This window comes from Peromyscus eremicus, chromosome 4 (genome assembly GCF_949786415.1).
Source record: "Peromyscus eremicus chromosome 4, PerEre_H2_v1, whole genome shotgun sequence".
NCBI lineage: Eukaryota > Metazoa > Chordata > Mammalia > Rodentia > Cricetidae > Peromyscus > Peromyscus eremicus.
Genome location: NC_081419.1, coordinates 131,277,706 through 131,298,325, shown reverse-complemented (window position 1 = coordinate 131,298,325; position 20,620 = coordinate 131,277,706). Strand labels below are relative to the sequence as shown.

The window sequence follows — 20,620 nt, the reverse complement described above, 5'->3', positions numbered from 1 at the left end:
GCCTTGAGAAGGAGGAACCCTGAGATTTTGGGGGGACTTCACATGCTCCTTTTTGATGGAGGACCCGGAAGGCCTGGAGACATTTTCTTGGGCCTGTAGCCAGTGTCAAGGGACAAACGAGTGGGAGGATAATGATTATTAATGGCACAGCAATAATTCCATCAATGGAGAGCGCTCGGTCACCTGGAAGGGGCCACCAGGCGGGGGTGCAGGAGTGAAGGGAGGAACCAGAGGCTGGTTTTGCATTCACTCTTCCCTTTCTGGAACATTCCTCCAGTTCTTCCTGTGGTTGCTCTTACAAGACTTAGCTCAACTATCTCTTCCTTTAGAACCATCTAGAAGTCCTCCAATCATACACGCACACGTACATGCACACACACATATACATGCACACTCACACACATACATGCACTCTCATACACACACGCTCTAACACACACATATTTGCTTTTTGTCTCATTATCTTGCTTATTTTCTTTTATCAATGCATCAGGGATCCCTCTCTCGCCTTTGGGGTAATTTTTGGATTATGTGGTAGTGTCTTCCTTTCCGTGAGTTCCTTGAGATAGACAGTGCCACTTGTTACGCTAGACACTGTCTCCCAGAGTCCAGTTTTGCACCCCACACTTGTGGTCATTTAAACCTTAAGTCACTCATCCAGCTGTGTCCACCTTGGTACAGCCACTGTGGGGACAGGGGAACATGATCAGCAGGGGCTCTGCCCTTCCCTGCTTGCTGCTTGCCCACGTGTGACCACAGAACCTCATGGTGGACACGCCAGCAGAGCCAGCCTCTGGCCAGGGCACTGTTAAGAAGAACAGAAGTTCCCGGAAGAGCTCTGAGTGCCAGGCCAGAGAGAGCCTGCCCACACTAGTCGCCCCAGAGCATGTGGCCAGCTGTGTCCTCTCCTGCCCAGCTCTGACCACCCAGCTGCCAGCCTCGATGACACCTGTCTACCATGGGGGTCTTGGAAAGCTTTGGAAGGCCAACCTTGTGCTCACCCAGATGGCCACGGTCAGGTCTGTGACTTCTCCATGGGCTCTTGGAGCCTGGCTGGCTGCTGAGGGTCCCTATGTTAGGGAGAGCAGGGTCTTATTTGGGGACCAGAAGGCCCTTCTTCCCAGAGGTCTCCAGACCACATCTCTGGTGGGGATGAGTGCTGGGAGGGGCCGATACTGTCTCAACACTGTTTGATCATATTTCTGTCTCCCTGCTCTGTTCTCATACCGTCGACCTGTGTAATCAGGCCACACCACCTCGGTTCTGATAGAGTTTGCTGTGTTTAATCGGGGACAGCACGGCTGTTCCTGATGGCTGCTTTTTTTCCCCAGAAAAGAAATAGAAGTCACTAGGGATGAAGGGAGCTTGGAGGCATCTGGGATTGGGAATCTTGGTTTCAATCTGTCCGACTCTCAGGTGACCTGGAGCCCCACCATTTCCCCTCCCAGGCCCCAGTGTGCCCATCTGCAGAACAAGAGGCTGCACTTCACTATCCCAGAGCTGCGGCTTTGGACACCCGGTGGGCTGAGCACCTACTATGTGCAGCACGATGCAGTGAGCTAGGGCATCACTCACTCTGGTGCTGAAGGCAGAGGCGCTTAAATCCAAGGTGGCATTTTTATCACCATGTTCTTAATTGTAATTGCCATTTAATTAGATTAATGCTAATTAATAACACTAATAGTGTACTACTGTCCTTTGTTTGGGATGATGACATTGGAGGGTGACTATCCTGAGGAGCTGGGCAGCAGTGGGCCCTTCCCCCCCCCCAACTTCATCTTTCCAACACATGTTCTTGTTGCCCTGACTCATAATCATCTTTGTTGCAATGGCCTCCCGTATTATCAGCTCAGGGACAGTCCAATCATTCCTGGGTCTCCACACAGCAAGGGGTTGGCCTGGGGGAAACAGTGTTGAGGGGAAGGATGAGTAGATAGACAAGTGGACAGCAAGAGACACAGATGAAGGCCAGCTTATGTCTCCAGGGACACAGCAGTCACTCAGTCTTTCAGGGGCATGTGGGAAGGATCACGGTGCCTCTGTTCTCCGGAACACAGGTGGAATTTGACCCTGGGGAGTCACAAAGAAGGTGCTAGCTCCAGGACCCAGTGAAGTCTGGGGCTTTGAAGAGGAGGAACCCTGAGATTTGGGGTGGGTTTCGTGTACCCCTTTCAGAGGGAGGACTGGATGGACACTGTGACATGGTGTGATCTACAGATGTGCTGGGCCACATTCACAGATGTTCTGATTGCATGCAGCCCTCTTAAAGGTTGGGTATATCTGAAGGGGTTCTAGCCCACCAACTACCTGGCTCTACGCAGCCCTCAATATGGCCTGTTTGTCCTGAGGTCACTGCCCCTTTGCAAGTCATCACCATGGAGGGACTTTCATACGGGCTTTCCTGAGTGGCAGCCAGCTTCCACCCCCCCCTCCCAGGTGTCTTTTCATCCTCTTATCCTTCCTGTCCACTGCCCTGGGCTCTGTGCTCTGTGCTCTGGAGTGGGCTCTGCTGTCTGGCCTTCTCATGGCTTCCTTTGTGCCAATCAGCCTGGTTCTGAATGGTCCCCAATCAGCTATTACTGCCCTTCATGGCTGAGTCAGTGTTTCCTCCTCCAAGAAGCCCATCCTGATGCCCAGGAAGGAAGGACCACTGCCCACCACCCGCATTTCTGTACTCACTGTTATAACCTCACAGGAAACAGAATGCCAGGACATATTCTGTTAGCTGCTCAGGCTCAGAGTTCTAGTCTTGGGCCTCACTTGGAGCAGGGGAGTATCAGCTAGCCTCTTCCCTGAGCCTTAACTTCTCATCTAGAAAGACAGGCAGCTAGGTCTAAAAGGGCACAGCTCAGAGAGGGCCCTCTCCGAACTCCACCCTCGGCACCACCCCCTGCTCCCTCCCCCCCCCCGCCCCTCAATAAGCCCATGCTGTCCTCAAACCCGAGACACTATGCCTGCCCTTCAGCCCCAGTTCAGGGAAGAGCAGGGACTGCCCCACCATAACTGGCCGTTCCAAGAACCTCTGTGTCCCAAGTTCAGGTGTTTTTGTGTTTATTGCTCTGACCACTTTAGGGGATATTTGAGACAAAGCCGGAGGGACACAGAGGATGAGTGTGGCATAGTGGCCCTGCCCTAATCACAGTGGCATTCAGTCTTTCTTCTTCCTCCCTGGCTTGTGCTTGTCCCCCACACTAACCCTCTGTGGTCATTTCGCCCTCGTTTAATAGTCTCCAATGAGCTCCCTTTGCAGGCGGAGGTGATCCAGCTCCTTCCTGGCCAGCAAAGCCCCTCCAGCCTGGCCCCTTACCTCTGCATCCACCTCTCAATCACACTACATTGGTCTGTTGAGTGTGTGAAGTGCACACTGCCACAGCGCCTTTGCGCTTACTGCTTCCTTGGCCAGGATACTCCCATCATCCCGTTATTCCCATTATTTCAGTCTCAGCTCTGACACCCTCCCCTGGGCCTTCTCTGATAATTCACAGCTGTAATGCCCTTCCCTTGAGTTATTCTTCTCCCTTCTCCATAGCACCCCAGCCACCTTGCTTGCTTATTCTTAAGCACCCCTTTCTAGGGAGGCAGCAGGAGGATGCCCATGTGCCTGGTGGAGTGTTTCTCCCACAGCCTCTTACAGCAAGGCCCAGACATGCTTTGCTGAAGACCCTGCCAGGCCACCCTGCCTTCCACAGCCCACTGGCCCAGTAAAGTTGGCTGATGGCCTCTCCTGAGGGCAGTGTGGAGGGTTGGGAGTCCGAGCTTACTGCCCTAGGGTAGGTGTGCTTGCTTCTGGCTATGCCTCTGCTAAGGGGGTGGAGAGGCTGTAGAGAGTCCAGAACAAGCTGGGGGCAGTGGTGCGGGACAGGTCGGAGGTGTGGATGGAGGCCTGCGATCCTGGGTACTGAGCTTGGGTATGTGCAGGCTTAAACACTGCTTTTGCAGGACCCTGACTGGGGGTTTATTGATGGGTGGACAGACAGACATTGTGGGTGTGGTCAGTCCTTCTAGACAGTATAAAGAGAGGTGCTGGTTCCGTCTGGAGAGGAAGGTGACCAGGAAACAGCACACGGGAATTGGTGAGGCGGATGGCTCAGCACTGTGCGCGGCTCTGTTCCAAGCATGGCAGTTCACTGCCTCAGTGAGCACACTGAGCAGACATTTCTGCAGGACACCGAGGAGGAAACTGAGGCTCATGGGCAAAAGGACTGACTCAGCTGGGGAGCGGCAGGGCTGGCCAGCGTAGGCTATGTGCTGTGTGTGGTCACTGCCCAGGTGGCCACGTACAGACCCTGTTGAGTGCTTTGGGTGACACCTGCTCCGGACATCTTTCAGTCTCCTGCAGTTCCTGACAGACTTTCTCCTGCAGTGCTAGGCCAGGAGCTTGTCCTCTGGCTCCCGGAGGGCTGAGGTGAGGCAGGGAGGAAGACAGCTGGCTGGGCTGTGGATGGCCCCTTAATGGGCTTCACTGATGACTGGATGTCCAGGCAGGCTGCCAGCCAGCGGGGCCTGCTCACTTGGCTAGGCTTTCTGGCCCTACAGCCTCTGGCAGTGGGGTCAACAGAGAGCCCATAGGGTTCCCAGCCTGTATTACAAGGAGAGCTGTGTGACCTTGTGTGAATCCTTGACTTCTCTGTTCAGTAAAGCTGGGGAGGGATCTTTGGAAGGCATTGCTGGGCTCCAAGATGTGCTTTGGTCAGTGGCCTGCAGTTCACAGACTTTCAGCTGGTGCTTGCTGTCACTCAGGGAATTCTTCCACCCCAGTCTTTTCAGAGTCTCCTAGTTTAAAGCTGGGCATGGCGACTCACTTGAACTTGTAATACCAGCACTAGAGAGGCTGAGGCAGGAGATCTGCTGTGACTTTGAGGCTATCCTGGGCTACAGGGTGTCAGATTGTCTCATCCTCCCAGTTCCACAGCTAGGCCAAAGAACACACACACCCAGCCCCAACACCTGAGAATGAGGAAAAGGGCTACCTAGAGACCCAGGTGTGCAGCTAGTTCACCACTGCTGGGCCTCAGTGTTTGCATCTGCAAAATGGGTTAGTCATGAATCAGGGAAACGGTGCTCAGCTTGGCCCAGAGAACATTTAGCTGGTATTAGAGTGCAGCAAATGTATGGTAGCTTGAGTGCTGGGTCTGCTTATCTGGCGTGACCTTAGCATAGCCACCTGCTCTTATGGGGCTCTATTTCCTCACTTGGAAAGCTAGACGCCCCAAGGTGGGGCTTCCTTAGCTCCGGGGTTCCAGGGACGCCGTTGTCTGAAAGCAGCTGTCCCTGAACTCAGCTTAAGGACATCAGAGAGGAAGTCTGCAGGGCTCTGGTTTGGGGAGTGGGGGGGATTGTCAGCAACAAGACACACGTTCCTGCCCGCTGTGGCATCATGGCTGTCCAGGTGTGGGAAGGACCAACGCCCCTGGGTCCAGGGCAGTGTATGCATGTGTGGAACCCCGGGTTCAGAATGGTCACCTGGGAGCCAGGCAGGGCTGGGGGTGGGTGGGTGGGTGGATTTATGACGGCCGGGCTGTCCCCTACAGAGCCTGCTTCTAATAAAATGTTACGGCATGTGGAAATGACGGGACTCGGCAGCCTTAAAAGCATTTCTATTTATTCATTAAAGACGTTTATACACTGAGCCAGGCTCTCCACAGCCCCACCTGGCTCCTGCTAGCCCAGAAAATGGCTCCCAGGCCTCATTGCTGGGGATGCCTCTGGGCAGGGCCTGGAGCGTAAAGCCTGGCTGGCTCTACCTCCACCTCCCCATGCCAATCTTCAGAGGCCCCCGTGGCTCATAATACTCCTCACTGGCCCAGGCCCTTGGGGCTCCTTCTTGCCCTGTCAGCCTCCACGGTGCAGCCTCCATTGAGCCCCCAAGACATCCTTTTCCAGTCAGTTCTCACCCCTTCCAAGCTCAGGACCACTCACCTCCTCTGCCTGCTGCTTTGGACTGATCCCCGATTGGCCCCTGCCTCTGAGTCCAGTCACTGTGGGCTCTGGTGCTTTCTGGAGAGTGGTGTGTCTTCTCTCTGCCTCAGGACATTTGCACTGGTGTCTACTGGACTCCTATGCTCCAGTTTTTCTACTTCCTGTCTCTTTGACACCATTTGGAACTCAGCTCAGGTTCTGAAGGGACGACCACACAGAGTCCTTCCCAGGCCACTAAGCCTGATCACTGCCCTGCTCCTCAGTTCCTCCTCTGCACACCTTGATTGCTTTTTGGACTCTCAGAAATTGTCCTATGCATCGTTCACATGTTTACTGACTTCCAGGTTGTCTCACAAGGTCAAGGCTCCCTCAGGGTAGGTATAAGAGCTGCATTGTTCCCATGTGGCATCTGGAGGCTGTTCAGCAAACGGTGGAGAGATGGGTGAAGATACCTGGGTACCATGTGGGGGTAGAGGAGCAGTCTGTGGGGGAGTCCCAAAAACTAGTTCCCTAGTGAGACCTTAATAGTGGGTAGGTATCTTACAGCTCAGGCTTCTGGGCTGAGCTCCTGGATGTCTGGTTGGAGGCTCTGGTCAGGCACATGGTCTGGCTTCTATCCAGTCTATTCCAGTGACTTCGACCCACCTGCCCAGGTCCAAGAGGGCTAGGGATAGCCTGGACTGACGGAGACTGGAGCTGCTCTCTCTTAGTCCCTGGCCTCGGTGACTTTGTGAGGCTGGCTCTTGCCTGGGGGTCAGAATTCAGTTCCCTGGGCTGCAGTGGGCTGCTCCTCTCTTTCTGTAAGGATTGAAAGGGCCACAGGCAGTGGAGACAAGGCTTGACCTGGAGCTGGCTGGGAGACTAGGCATGACCCTCAGCTTCCATGGGGCTTGGCCATGGGAAGGCTCAAGTGACCTCCACTCATGGTCCTGGGGATCCACAGCTGCCAGGTGGGGGAGAGGCTGTCCTGAGGCTTCCTGGAGCCCTAGCAAGGGCTCTGCTTCCAGTGTGTCCAGTGCTTTCTTCTTTTTCCAGATCCCTTCCTTGGGAGGGGGGGGGGAATGTGTGGCTCTGGGATCTGGAGCATGGTTGACTAGATTCCATTCTTAGCTCTGCCCTATAGACCAACGCTGCTTTAGATCAGGTTGACATGTGGATACTGATAACACACTGGCCTCGGGGAGGAATGTGGCTGAACTCCCTAAGGAAGGCCTGTGGCTTGTGGAAACCAGAGACACCGAGGTTACCAGCTAATACACCACACCCCCTGCAAAGACATTCTAAAACCCTGAATGGAGAGACTCACACGAGAGATGCAGGCCAAATGCCACCAGAGCCCCACTGACCCAGAGCCACCTGTTTCCCATGCAGGAGGACACAGTACATGCTGTGGATGGACACGTCCACACAGTAACAAGGACAATGCCTTCTCTTCTTTGACTTTGCAACTCTCCTTTAGAATTTAAACACAAGTGTGAAGTGATGGCCTACTCGGCATGTTCACACACTGGCACATTAGCCAAAGATCAGCAACAAGCAATGTGCCCACTAAAACTCGGTAGCTCCATCAGGGCCCAGCTCTGGAATGAAGCTTGGCCTTGAGAGTGGGCAAAGTGTGCCATGTGGCAGGTATCAAATAGAAAGCAAGGGGCGGAACAAGATGAGCCCACCTGGATGGGCCTGGAGGGGGTGCCTGGTCTAGTCAGCAGGGGCTGCTTCCAGGGAGGGGGCCGAGTGGCCAGGAGACAGATCTGGCGGGGAGATCTGCACAGTGCACCCTTATACACCATCACGAGCCTCTACCAAGGGCATGTGCTAGCTAATCAAGACGAAGGTGAGTGGAGGAAGCTTGCCATTTTTCCCAGCACCGATAACTAAGGCCCACTGCTGTGCTCCCAACCACTTTCCACGTGCACCAAAGAACAGAGCAGATTGAAAATGTGGGCCTGCCTTTACCTCTGTTGCTGGGTAAGAAATCTCATCAAGAAGTCTTGCCTCTAGGAAAGCGAGTCTCGTCTCCCTGCTGACACTAAATTGACGCTTGTGGTAATGGCAGACGGTGCCACCTGGGCACTGGTGCTACTCTGGGTGACTGAGGGATGCCTTCCAGCTCCCCCACAGTCCCCCATGGAAGGGAATGCAGCCTGCATGCAAATCTCTCTTAATTAGACTCACCCATCTTGCTGCTACTAGATTCAGGCGTGTGGACCCCCACCATCAAGCAGCAGGTGAAGGAGGCAGACATGACCTTCTCCTTAGGAGGCGTTAGCTAAGGTTTCTTAGATCATACCTGGATGGGAAAAAGAATGCTGCCTCTGTGCAGTGCTCTGCTCTGGGACCACTCAGCTGTGGACACAGGATGGGCAAAGAAGGGAGAGCTTTGAACCTCAAGAATGCAGAGCTCAGACCCCAGGACAAGAGAGGTGGCTTTCACTTTTCCTCCCAGGGCAGGGGGTGGGCACAAACTGCTCTGTGAAGCAGACAGCATCTTAGTTGGCTGTGAGCAGAGTCAGGAGGCTGGGGTTCCTAGTTAGCAGAAAGACATGGGTCCGTGTTGCATTGAGAGCTCTCAGCTTTATGGAGTGGGGTGTACCACTGAAGTGGAAGTTACTTTGTTAGATGTGTCCCCTGGTCTGGCAGTGCCTGGGACTGTGCACTCTTCTGCCTCTGTGAGGGTTAGGCTTTGCGCTCCCTCTCCCCTGGTACCTGACAGAAAGGGCCCACTCCTCACCTGTGAAACATGGTGTGCATGTGTAGAGGTGGGGTGCTGGGGACTGAACCCAGGGCCTCGCACAGCCCAGGCAAGTGTGTTCATTTGGGAGACTAAGGGATAAGTTTGGACTTGTTTTGGCAGAGGGGCTTTGGGGCAAACAGGACCTTAGGCAGCTTATAATAAACAGGCAGGCAGGTAGAAGGAGCCATTGACAGGGGGCTGGTGTGTGGAGATCCATGGAGCCTGGCTTCCTGCGTTGGCTGACCTACGTGTGGGCGAGAGGCCTGGCCTTTGGATCCTCATGGATGGACAATGCTGTCCACATGCTGGGAAGATGGCTGGGAGGCAGGAGCAGCTCCAGGAATGAGGAGGCTCTTCATGCAATGTTTTAAAATTAAGTTTTGAACTCTGATACCATGTGTAAGTATTCTCTGGTTAAAAACCAATAAAGTTAAAAAAAATACAAGAAGTATTGAACGAGCAATGATCAGAGGAGACTCAACGTTAGCTGGGAAAGCGGGTGATTCCACAGGTCATCCATGCACATGCTCTGCTCTGTGCACTCGTTAAAGCTCGCATCGACAGAGAGACAGCACACTGACACATCAAACTCGAGTCCGCCGCTGCTCTGAGACTGGGGGAGTGCAGCAAGATCACAGACCTCGGCTTGAATGTGGGTTGTGGTTCACGGGCCACAGGACCCGAGCCCTGTGTGACCACGAGACCTCAGTATTGGCTTCCCACAGCTGGGCATGGCCAGGCCAACAGGGCTGCCGTGAGAAAGTATAGGAGCAGGAAGCAGGTATTGTGTGTAGCTATGATGGCCACAGAAGTGATGTAAGCAGTAACTGGCATGTAACTCGCTTCTGCATCCCACATTGCTGGGATGTTCAGTTCATGGTGGGACACACCCTCTCCATCTTCACACAGCCCTCCAGAGGCCGGCACACAAGGGCTGCCTCTGCTTATACATCCAGTACCCGGCACCCTGGGGACACTACCTGACATCAAGTGTGCTTGGTGGCTACATGATGCCTGGGTCCCTGGGGTTCAGTGAGGAGCATGGGCCTGTGTGAGGGTATGGCATTCCTTGCGGCTTCTTTGGTGACCAAGGGCTCGTGCTTTGCTGTAAGGAAGTCCTGTTTCCACACTGCTGCTCCACACACCCCGGCACTGGAGGACTCTCCTCTGAGGCCAACTGTGATGTTTGTAGGAGAGGAGGAGTTTCACCTCAGCCAGGAGGTGAGACCACACTTCCAAAGTCACAGCCACAAGATGGAAGGAAGTCAGCATCGAATGTGCCCACCACATCTGTCATCATGGGCTCTTCATTCCCATGAGCACTGGGGCACTGTCAGCCTGCTCTGGAGATGTCTGTCACAAGAGGTCAAAACCAGACATCCAATGGGTCACAGTTGGGTAAGGTTGGGGTCCTCTGTCACTCCCCTGCCCCTCAGGCTCAGAACCTTTCATGAGCTTAAAACACCAGCACCAGGGCCATTCCCAGATATTTTTTTTTTTGGGGGGGGGGAGCGTTTCTTGAGATAGCGTTTCTCTGTGTAGCCCTGGCTGTCCTGGAACTTGTTCTGTAGACCAGGCTGTCCTCAGAGATCCTTCTGCCTGTGCCTCCCGAGTGCTGGGATTAAAGGCATGAACCACCACTGCCCAGCCATCTGATACTACATGGCCTCCTAACCCGTGGAGACATTCAGCACCCCCAGTACATGTCTCAGGCTGTGCTTAGTACTGAGTGTGTGTGTATGTGTGTGTGTGTGTGTGTGTGTGTGGTGGGTGGGGGTGGTGCACTGTTTACCATTAAACACTTAAAACGAAGCCTAACATAGTAATCAACAACAAATCATTATATAGCAAATTTTAACAGATTTCTGATGTGATAAAGGCTGTGACTGTGGCCTCTCTCAGAATGCCTCACTGTGCCACATGCCCTTACAGGACATGAGATTAAGCGTAGACAATGCTGACTGTAGTGTTTTAGGTCAGTGCTGGTCCTCTCACAGTACGCCAGAAGCACTGTGGTGGACTGCTTGCTCTGAGGGCAATTCTCTGTACCCTGCAGCCCCAGAGCCTGCGGTGCTGGGCTCAGAGTACTACTCAGGGTGCTGTGCACGAACGAACAGCTCCTCCACATGCATGACACCAGGGGCCTCCTGTCACCACCAGCCTCTCAGTGTCAAGTCAGATCCGGCTGCCCTATCATCTACACCCTCCCCACTCCCTATGACAGGGAGTCAGGGTGAGGCCAGCTCTGGCCTTCCTTAGGTGCTCGTGCCTGCTGTGGAGGAGCAGGATGGAGTTGATGGGGAGGCTTTCACACTGAATGTCAGCCCGAGAATACCAAAACTAGCTTTAATTTGTTCAAGCCACACAAGTCTAAAAACGGCTTCCAGGAGGGATCCAGGGGTCTGAGACACACTCTGCCCAGCGTTCTAGAAGTTTTCCAACAAGCCCAAGATGCGCTTCTGCTCAGTCTCTCGGAATTCAGGGCTCCGGCCATCCCCAATGTTCTCTGCATACTCTGGGGAAAAAGGACAGGGTGAGTTAGGTTGGACCATGTGTGTGGTTCCCCGAGCGGTGTCTTTCCACACTGCTCCCAAATCTCAGTGTGCAACAAGGAGCCACCGGGGGCCAGCTCTTTGTGGCAGCTGTAGTCTTGAGTCCTAAGTCTGTCTTACCTTTCCAGGCTCATGTCTTCTCTGAGTACATCTCTCCTCACCCTTCACTCAACACAAACCTAGCAGGCACTAATGTGCTTGAACATCTGTGCCCCTCGTCAGTTCATGCTGTGGCTCTCAACTCCCATACGAATGAGATGCAACTCTTATACAAGGGCCCTGGGGAACATGTAAGGCCCCTCTGTTCTGCCATGTGGGGACAGAGAACGTTTTTGGCCTGTCTCTCATCAGATGCCAAAGGCCAGTTTTGGTCTTGGACTTCCCAGCCCCCAGGGAATAGATTTCTTTCTTTATAATAACGAATCCAGTCTCAAGCATTTTGTTATAGTAGTACAAACAGGCAAGTGATGCTGGTATGCAAGCTGTGCTCTGGTTTGTGCTTTGCAGTGTGAAGACATATGTGAGATCATCAGTATGTATGACAACATGTGAGAACATCCTAGAAATGCAGGGTTTGGGTCTCACTCAGCTGCCTTAAACTCGAGGTGTGTGTGTGTGTGTGTGTGTGTGTGTGTGTGTGTGTGTGTGTGTGTTAGAATGCTTGGCTGGCATAGGCAAGGCCCTGCATTCAATTCCTAGTATAGCAAGAAGGAGACAGAGACACACACACACACACACAGACAGAAAGACAGAGATGGGAATTTGCTTTTGCAATGTCTACTTCCCAATGAGGGTATATACATGGTGGCTGCCAGAAGCTGTGAGGGGAAGGGAGGCTTGCTGAAGACCTCAGAAGAGACTGGGGGAGGACTGCTCAGGGTTCGGTCAGCGAGTGACAGATCCTGCTTGGTCATCTGTGGATCAGCAAAGCACTCTGGGTAGTACTAGGCCCCCACACACTGCTGTCCCAGTGTGACCACTCTACTGTTTCAATGGGTACTCCAAGTCACTTCCCTGGGACCTCATCCCAGATGCACAGGACAGAAAGCAAGTCTGTGTCTTGCTGAGCTCTCTCTGCCAACGCTGTGAATGTCCTGTCCCCAAAGCCACCTTGGCAGGTCTCTCAATGAGACTGTGGCAGGGCGAGGCAAGGTTGGCTCGTGGGCCCCAGTCTGGGAGCGGTCACACTTACTGGGGAGCAGGTTTTACAGACATGGCTGATTTAACCCTGCAACCACAGACACAGGCAGGCCAACAGTCCTGCTCAGAAGCAGCAACCAAGGGTTTGAAGGATCCGAGGTGGCCTGCCTAAGTATGGGCTGCATGAGGAGCTGGAATTTACCCAGAGTCAATACGAACAGTGGAAAGAAGTAGGGGGGAGGCTTGTCCCCAAAGTGGCATTTGCTGACCTAAGCAACATCCTGCCTGCCTGCTCCTAACCTCCGGGAAAAACTGCTCCTGGAACTTCCCAAAGATGCTCCACAAGGGCAGCCCTGGAGGCACCACTGTGGCAAAGGGCCCCAGTGGCCAGGATGCATGTGGGGCGGACTGGCTGGGTCCCCTTCCTCTGTCAGGTCACAGAGTAGCTCTCAGAAACACATGTGAGCCAAGGGGCAGGGACTGGACAGAGTCCCCAGGGAGCTGGCCATACCTGGAAGCAGGTACAAGGACCTAGGCCAGGCTCCTCCACTGCCCCTACGTCTCACAGTACAGCTGGGCCATCGTCTGGGCCCCCAGCCTCCATCTTTGTTTCTGGAGTTCTGGTTGGAGCAGATCTTGGTGCTGGCTACTGCCCATTATTTCAGCTGCTGCAGCAGTTGATAAATATTGAACAGATTCCTCCCAGAGGTCTTGGGGAGCATTCTCTTTGCTGTGCGTGAAGAGGAGAGATGCTAGCTGAAGGGAGCACTCTGGGGTGAGGAAGGGAAGGGGAAGAGGGGTGGGCTAGAGAGAGGGAGCCGGCAGACATCAACTGCCTTCCCTACTTCCACAGCATCTGAAATGCTCTTAGGATACGGGCTTTGATGGAGCTCAAACCCAGGCAGCGGTGCCGAACGCATAAATATTAAAGTAAACTTTCGACAGCGGGTTTACCACACAGACGTGGAATACAAGCTGTCCTGTTTATGTGGAGAGGGAGAGAGAGCGAGGGCAGGGAGGGCAGAGGGAAAGCGGGTTCCCAGGCCGGGGCCTGGGCCAGTGCACACAGCTGCTCAGTCACAGATTCAGGATGAGGGAGGTGGGAAGGGTGGGCAGGCCAGCATCTCCATACTGAAGACCTCAGTGACGCACAACCAAGCAGGAGCAGAAACTGCCAAGGCAGGTTCCTCAGGTCCACAGTGCTTGCTTGACAACACTGGGGTGAGTGACGTGCTTTAGCAGGACATTTTGCTGGGCCAGGAGAACTTATTGAGTATACCCTCTGAGAAAAGAAACCATTGCTGGTACTGATGGGCCTCACGGCTGGCCATTTTAGCTGGTTGGTAAGATGACCACTCGTCACTGTACAGAGGCTGTGATGGCCATGGCTTCCTGCTGGTCCCTCAGTCTAGGCTGCTGCCAGCTCCAGGCCGAGGAAGCAAGGCCTCCGTGCAATGAACGCATCCTCGCACCTAGACAACCAAAGCACTTCAGCCTCATAACAGGCACGAGTGACGTGTGACATGGTGACGACCTTCACCCGAGCAGTCTTGGTGTCCTGTGCTCAGTGAGCATCCTGACTGCAGGGCTTCTGGTGGACCAGACATAACACATGGCAAAAGTGTGGGTAAGCCTGGCCTGCTGTCAGGGGTCTGAAATCACAGCTGCTTGGGAGGCAGGAGGATCACAAGTTCAAGATCTTTCTGGGCTACAGAGGGAGACCCTGTCTCAAAAATTAAAACAAGAACAAAGCAAAACAAATCCCTAAACCAAAACAACCAAGTCCAAGAAGTGTGGCTAAGAGCAGGTCAGTGGGGGACCCTTCCTTTGGAGCTGGATTTCTGGCCTGTCCCAGAGGAGCCCGGAGGCCCACCTTGGTACACAGCTCACTCTGCAGTGAACAACATGCTCTGCTCTGTGCCAGCTATCAAAGATGGAGGCAGGAAGGAGCCCACAGTGGGGACTGCCCTTCTCACTTCCTTCAAGGGCCTGTGGTCTTCAGGCCTGTCTGCCTGTGTGGGGATGGCTGGACCCGGGAGCGCCGAGTAAGCAGTCTGCAGAAAGCAGGGCTTTAATGAGCCATCAATTATTCCCGTGCTCTTGGCACCCTCAACAGAAGAGGAGGGAGGAAAACCATGAAAAGGGGACTGAAAACCCTGGGAAAAGTCCCCTGCCGGGCTTGCCTCATCAGCGGTTTCCTGAGACCTCAAGGGATACATCAGCTGTCATCCTGCCAGCAAAACTTAGGAAATATGTAGGCCATAAAATCAAAGAAAAAAGCTCTCATCTAATTAGTATGTTAAAAAAAAAAAAAAAAAGGAAGCAACCCAAACTGAAAAACAAAATGAAAATCAAAGCAGACAGAGTGATGAGCTGGCCTCCTTTATGAGGCTTTGTTTCTTCACTCACTTTGAAGGTGAGGTGGGGAGAGGCAGGGGTAGAAAGGGGAGCAGGGCAGGCTTCGTGGGGTGGCCTGCACACAGCCAGCCCCAACTCCCTGAAGTGTCCCTCTGATCTCAACACTGACCGCACACTGCCGAGGCCTAGCCCTGCAGGTCCTACTGCAGCCTGTTCATATGTGTGGGGCAGGCTTTGGATCGCAGGGAACAGGGAGACGCTCCCCCTGGCATGCGGGAGGCAGAGCAAGCCTGCAGGACTGGGCGAGACCCGTTTACTATAACGGTCAGCCTCATGTTGCACGCCTTCTCAACCAACTAGTGGTGTCCAGTTCCCTGCCTGTAACTCACCTGCACACTAATGGCTTCAAATGCCCAAACCATCTTGTGAGCTCTAGTGAGATGTCTACTGGCTGCTGGCAAACAAGGTGATGTGCTTACCACATGTATCCCAAACTCGCCATGTACCCAAAGAATTAATAACCTGCCATCATACCACTGCCCCACCTGCTGGGATCTAGTGCAAATCACTGAAGCCTGCCTAATCTCTGGCCTCTGCTCCTCGCCTGGGAGATCCTTAGGAGATGTCTGCTCCATTAATCCCTCTCAGAGGAAGGCTTCGATGAGCAGTATTGAAAACCCTGCTGGATTCCCATTATGAGCCCCACTGCCCCAGGAGGCAGGAACATGTGAACAGCAGCAACAATGCCTTACGTCATGGACCTTCCATTTTAATGCACGAGACAGATCAAATGAGTAAACAACACATAAATAAAAACAATACTGACTGTGATAAAGGGCTTGGAAGGCATACAGATGGAGAGAAGGGGATGAATTCAAGACAGAGTCTGGAGGCAGGATGGGCGGACTCCCTGCAGTACTGGCTGGGGTACATGCTGAGAGAACTGGGCATGGAAGGAGGGTACCGGCTGGTCAGAAGCCACAGCAGAGAGGCTGTGCAGGCCTCTCCCCTGCCCCGACCCTCAGTGAATACCTATCAGCACCTAGGGTGAGCCAGCACAGAGGGTGGCGGAAGCGGGCTTACGTGGGATGTTTTGAATGACCTAAAGTATACACAGAACAGTTTGGAGAGGAAAACATCCACCTACTATGTTTCAAGCTGCTACCAACACTTTTTCCTTCTTGGAAGCTCGCTGTTTTGACTAGAGGGATGGAGGTGCAGGGAGAAGCCTGAAAGCAAGACAGCAGGGCTGAGGGTAATCAAAAGCTCTAATTGCATCCGTGGGTGTTGGCAGTAAATGCCATTTAAAGGCTGAAGGTGCAGTCACCACAGCCCTGTCCTCGGAGGAGGCTGGCTGACACTAGCCTATCATAGGCTCTGATGCTGAAGGGAACACCCAGGGTCCCCCCATAGGGCCATGGCCACCTTACCCCTTCCTCTTTGGAGAAAACAGCAGATGCCAAGGCCTTGTAACTGTCCATCAGCAGAATGGACACAATAGGTACCATGCCCGCAGCCCCGCAAGGCTGTGCCAAGCATATGGCTTCCAGCCCCATGCGTTCGCTCACACTGCTCCTTCCTCCTGGAATGTCGCTGTCTCAGCCCCACAGACCAGCTTCATGCCACGTCTCTTGTGAGGCCTCCCACAGGCCTTCAGCTAAGCCTCACTGATGGCAATGACGAGTATAATTAACTAATGTTTTATGACCATCATTTATTGAGCTTATTGAGACTCAAATAGCTCCCATCAACACCACAGCCACCTCCTTCAACTCCACGATGCATAGAGTCTGAGCAGGAGGCAGACGTGGAGCTGGCCCCGCCGCCTCCCCTCTTCTCTATGTGGACAGCTCCCGTTGTCTCACCTGCAAGGGGGCTATGAACAACTGAAAGGCAAAGGCTCCGAGTCCTTAGCAGTGGGCAGATCAAGGTCCAGAGAGGAGAGTGGCTGTCTACTCTACCATGATCCTGAACTGTGGAGTTACCATCCTGACCATCTAAACCCACCATGTCTCAGTGTCTAAGTGGCCCATGTTGCTGCTGCAGCTTGAGCTCAGTATAGACAGTTCTGCCTGTGACTGAGGCTCACTGGGTGACCACAGGCCTCTCCAGAGCTACTCTAGCCTGGTCAGCTCCAGACCAAGACCCAAGGGCACTTGGGAGATGCCATAGAGAATCGGGGAAGGAGGGATGCTCTCCCTGAGCACTCACTAAAAAGCCAGCAGCACCCTGCTCAATCTCCCCATGTTCGTCAGTGTGAAAAAAGGGGAGGGATAATGGTGGCACAGGGCGGGAGGCAAGCCCTTCTAAGACGATGCCACCTCAGAGCACAGCCTGGATCGCTCCAGTCGCCTCTTGTCACATCCCTGTTCTCTGCCCTACTATGCAGTTAAGAACCATGTCCCTGTTCTCTGCCCTACTATGCAGTTAAGAACCATGTCCTTGTTCCCTGCTGTTTTGGCTTTAGTGTATGGGTGTAATGTGTGAATACTCGTTTGTGTGTGAGTACATGTAGAGGCCAGAGGTTGAAGCTGGGCACCTTTCTCAGTGAACCTGAACTGACTGACTCAGGGAGACCGGCTGGCCAGTGAGCTCCAGGGATCTTCCTGTCTCCACCTCCCAACGTGTGCCAGGCCTTGCTCATGGGTGGTGGGCATCTGAACCCAAGTCCTCACGCTATATGAGGCAAACATTGGTTAGCTGAGCCACCCCCCACCCTCTGTGTGCTTTCAAAGCAGATGGTCCTGAGCCTCAGTGCTTCGTATCTATGTGTTTGGGTTGTGGAGCTGGAACGGGAGAGAAACAGAACAGACTAATCATCTGAACTTGACACAGATGACCTGGCATGGTGAAGTGGAGAAGAGCTTGCTGCTCTCAGTCCAGAACATCCAGGGATGGGGTCCAGCAAGCCCCCGAGTAGGCCCCAGAGATGCAACCCAGCAGCACCCAACTCACCCTTGATAATGTGCCTGACAATCTTGATGGAGCTGCCACGCATGTTCAGGATCTGGTGAACCCGCTGGCGAATCTAATAAGGAAGGAAAGAATGGGATGGGGAAGCAATCATCAGGGTACAGTGTCATCCTCACCCCATCTGAAACAGAGGACCCATAGGCAGGGGACTCTGGAGAGCGCTGTGCTTCTCTCTGTGCAGGTGGCCAGCCAGGAAGGCGGCAGGAGTCCTCCTACCTGGGGGACGTTGGCGTTGCAGATCTCGGCCATGATGTAGCAGATGTGCTGGAGAATGAAGAGCCCTGCATCCAGGCGCCGCAGGTAGAACTCGTCCTCCATGTCATTGTCTATGATCTCCCCTCGTCGCACTATGTCCTGATAACAGACAAGCACGGGATAAACGCTGGACAGCGCTTGGTCAGGCAAAGGACAGCCTCCAGCCTGGGCACACGACACAGTCACCACACAGCAGGGAAAGCCCTCGTCCCCACCGGCCCTTCTCCCTCGGTCCTGAAGCATCTTTCTGGTATTTCTCACTCTGCATGGACCATGGAGGCCACAGAAGGCAAGTTCAAAGATCACTTTTCTTTCTGATCTCATCTACCTGCATATTCTACCCCAGAAAAGCTGAAGGGACATCATCCAAGCTAGTGTCAGCTTTTTTCTTTTTTAAAATTTAGTTTATTTTTTTGTTTGAGAAATGATCTCTCTGTATCCTGGATCTTGCTATGTAGACCAGGCTATCCTCATGCTCACAGAGTTCCATCTGCCTCTGCCCCCAAGTCCTAGGATTAAAGGTGTGATTGCCACACAAACACAAGGACCTGAGCTCAGACTTCTAGTACTCAAGGGAAGAGCTAGCATGTTGTGTACACTTGTAATCAGTGCTGGGATGTGGAGGTGCAGACAGGATCCCTGGAGCCCACGAGCCAGCCAGTCTAAGCTGATTGGTGAGCTCCAGGTTGAGAGAGAGACTTTGTCTCAGAAAAAAAAGGAGAGTGATTACGGGAGACATGTCGACCCCTGACCTCCCTACCCCGTACATGTATACACACATGCATTTGCACACACACACACACACACAAATGTTTTACATTCCATACTTGAACATGGGTATGGGCCACAGTGACAAAGTGTAATGACCACATGAAGGGAATTAGTGGTTCTCTTCTTACAAAGCCATCATTTCTGTGTGTCAGGGGGCTTTCAACTCATCTGTCAGTTCTTTATAAAATTCTCTGGTCCACTTCCACCCCCCTCCCCTCCCCTCCCCTCCCCTCTCCTGTGCCTGCCCCCTTGACTTCAGGAAACAGCTGCCTCAGCCTACCCACTCTTTATTCTCCCAATTGGGCCTTCCCACATGACTTCTCTGTAAGACACACCCTCCTCCATTCTGAATCCCAAGAGCCTGGTCCTTTTCTCCCCATCCTGCCTCAGGGTCCAGATAACAGCACTGCACATGCCCTCTTGCTTCCATTATGTCTGGGGCAAGATCTACGTTTCCATTGTTTCCCACAAGTCCATCACCCTCTAAGTGACGCCAGGCTCTCTCTCAGACCTGCCAGACTGTCTGCACCTCTCTCCCTTTGCAGCCAATTCTTATTTAAAAAAACAAATCCCCAACAAAACAGGCTTACAGAGATACCATGCACAAACCATACCATTCTCCCATTTACAGCATGCGATTCAATAGCTTTTAATGATCACTCATGTGATCATCACGGCATCACTTCTAGAATATCACCCCCCACTCTCACCATCTGTGGACAAGCAGCAAGGACTGCTGGGAGAAGTCTCTCCCCCAGCTTGGCCTCATGTTTCCCAACATGGACCTGAGTGTCTCTCAAGCCTGTACTGTTTTTAAGCAACCTGTTCCAGAAAACCTTCCCTGATGATTGAAGTTTACCACTTGTTCTTCCCCCGAACCCCCCCAAGCACCTGAGACAACATGATCTCTTCCTGTACACCTCTGCCACAGACTCTGTCATCATCTGTGAGGCAGTGGACATCAGGGTGACTGTGGGCTCCAGGAAGCTGGGTGGGGCCCAGGGCAAATATAATAAAAGGGCTTCTCCCTGTGAGCCTGAGTCTGATGGCCCATTTCCTAATTCCCTGGCTATTTTTATGGCCATGGTTCTTTCTGACAACAGAGGCTCTTGTCACTGACAGAGCCCTGGGGACAGTGGAATGGGAAGGCTTAGCACATGGCCGTCAATCTCCAGCAGGAGCCCTTCAGAGACCACTTAGTTGCAGATAATGCACTTCTTTATTTACCCGGGGGGGGGGGGCAGCCTGCAGCAACACAAGGCTACTTTTCATCTCGCCCCTAAAGGCCTGTCTACAAGGCTCAGAGGGCTGCAGGCTGCAGACCCACTCTGTCTGGGGATCACCACCACCAATCCTCAGCCTCATTTAGTAGCCAACTCCTTGGCAATCTGGTAATTGTTAATGTTGACCTGGTAGTCACAAGCACCACTGATGTCACAGTTTATAAAGAGCCTTATTCTCTTCTCACTCAGATCCTAACTTCCTGCCTGGGGGAGGGAGGCGGGATGGGGACAGGCAGGAAATCAACTCCTGACTTTCACTCACAAAAGCATTCGGTGCCCGTTCCATGCATTTCTGCATGGCTATAGAGTTTAAAGTCTTATTACACACATGTCCTTATGAGCGAAATTAAAGGGGAGAGGGAAGGGATTATTAATCCCACTGTACAAATCAGAAACCAAGGCACATGGAGGTGAAATTGCTCATTATTACATAATTGCCCGTTAACAGAATACAGACTCCCTAAGGATGGGACACTTGTCTGATCCACCTCTGTGTGGAAAGGATTCCAGTAGAATTCAGGACCTGGCCTTTCTAGGTATCTAGTAGCAAGATTATTACCCTAAGGCAGGGAAAAAAAGAAAGAAAAATTCAAAGTTAAGAGAGAAGAAGAAAGGGAAGGAAGGAAGCTTCTGGA

The 20,620-nt window shown here is 53.0% G+C and overlaps 1 protein-coding gene across 2 annotated transcripts in view; it reads right to left on the bottom strand.

The window, feature by feature from the left end:
• Positions 1 to 10,985: 10,985 nt before the first annotated feature.
• The window catches only part of Ctnnbl1 (catenin beta like 1), a 169,866-nt gene continuing 160,231 nt past the window's right edge, over positions 10,986 to 20,620 (bottom strand). For both annotated transcript variants that reach the window (XM_059261815.1, XM_059261816.1), the window contains exons 14-16: positions 17,893 to 18,030; positions 17,659 to 17,731; positions 10,986 to 11,168 (exon numbers count right to left, since the gene is read on the bottom strand). In XM_059261815.1, coding sequence (XP_059117798.1) covers positions 11,080 to 11,168; positions 17,659 to 17,731; positions 17,893 to 18,030 — 300 coding nt within the window. In that variant the 3' untranslated portion in view covers positions 10,986 to 11,079. The remainder of the gene's footprint in view (positions 11,169 to 17,658; positions 17,732 to 17,892; positions 18,031 to 20,620) is intronic.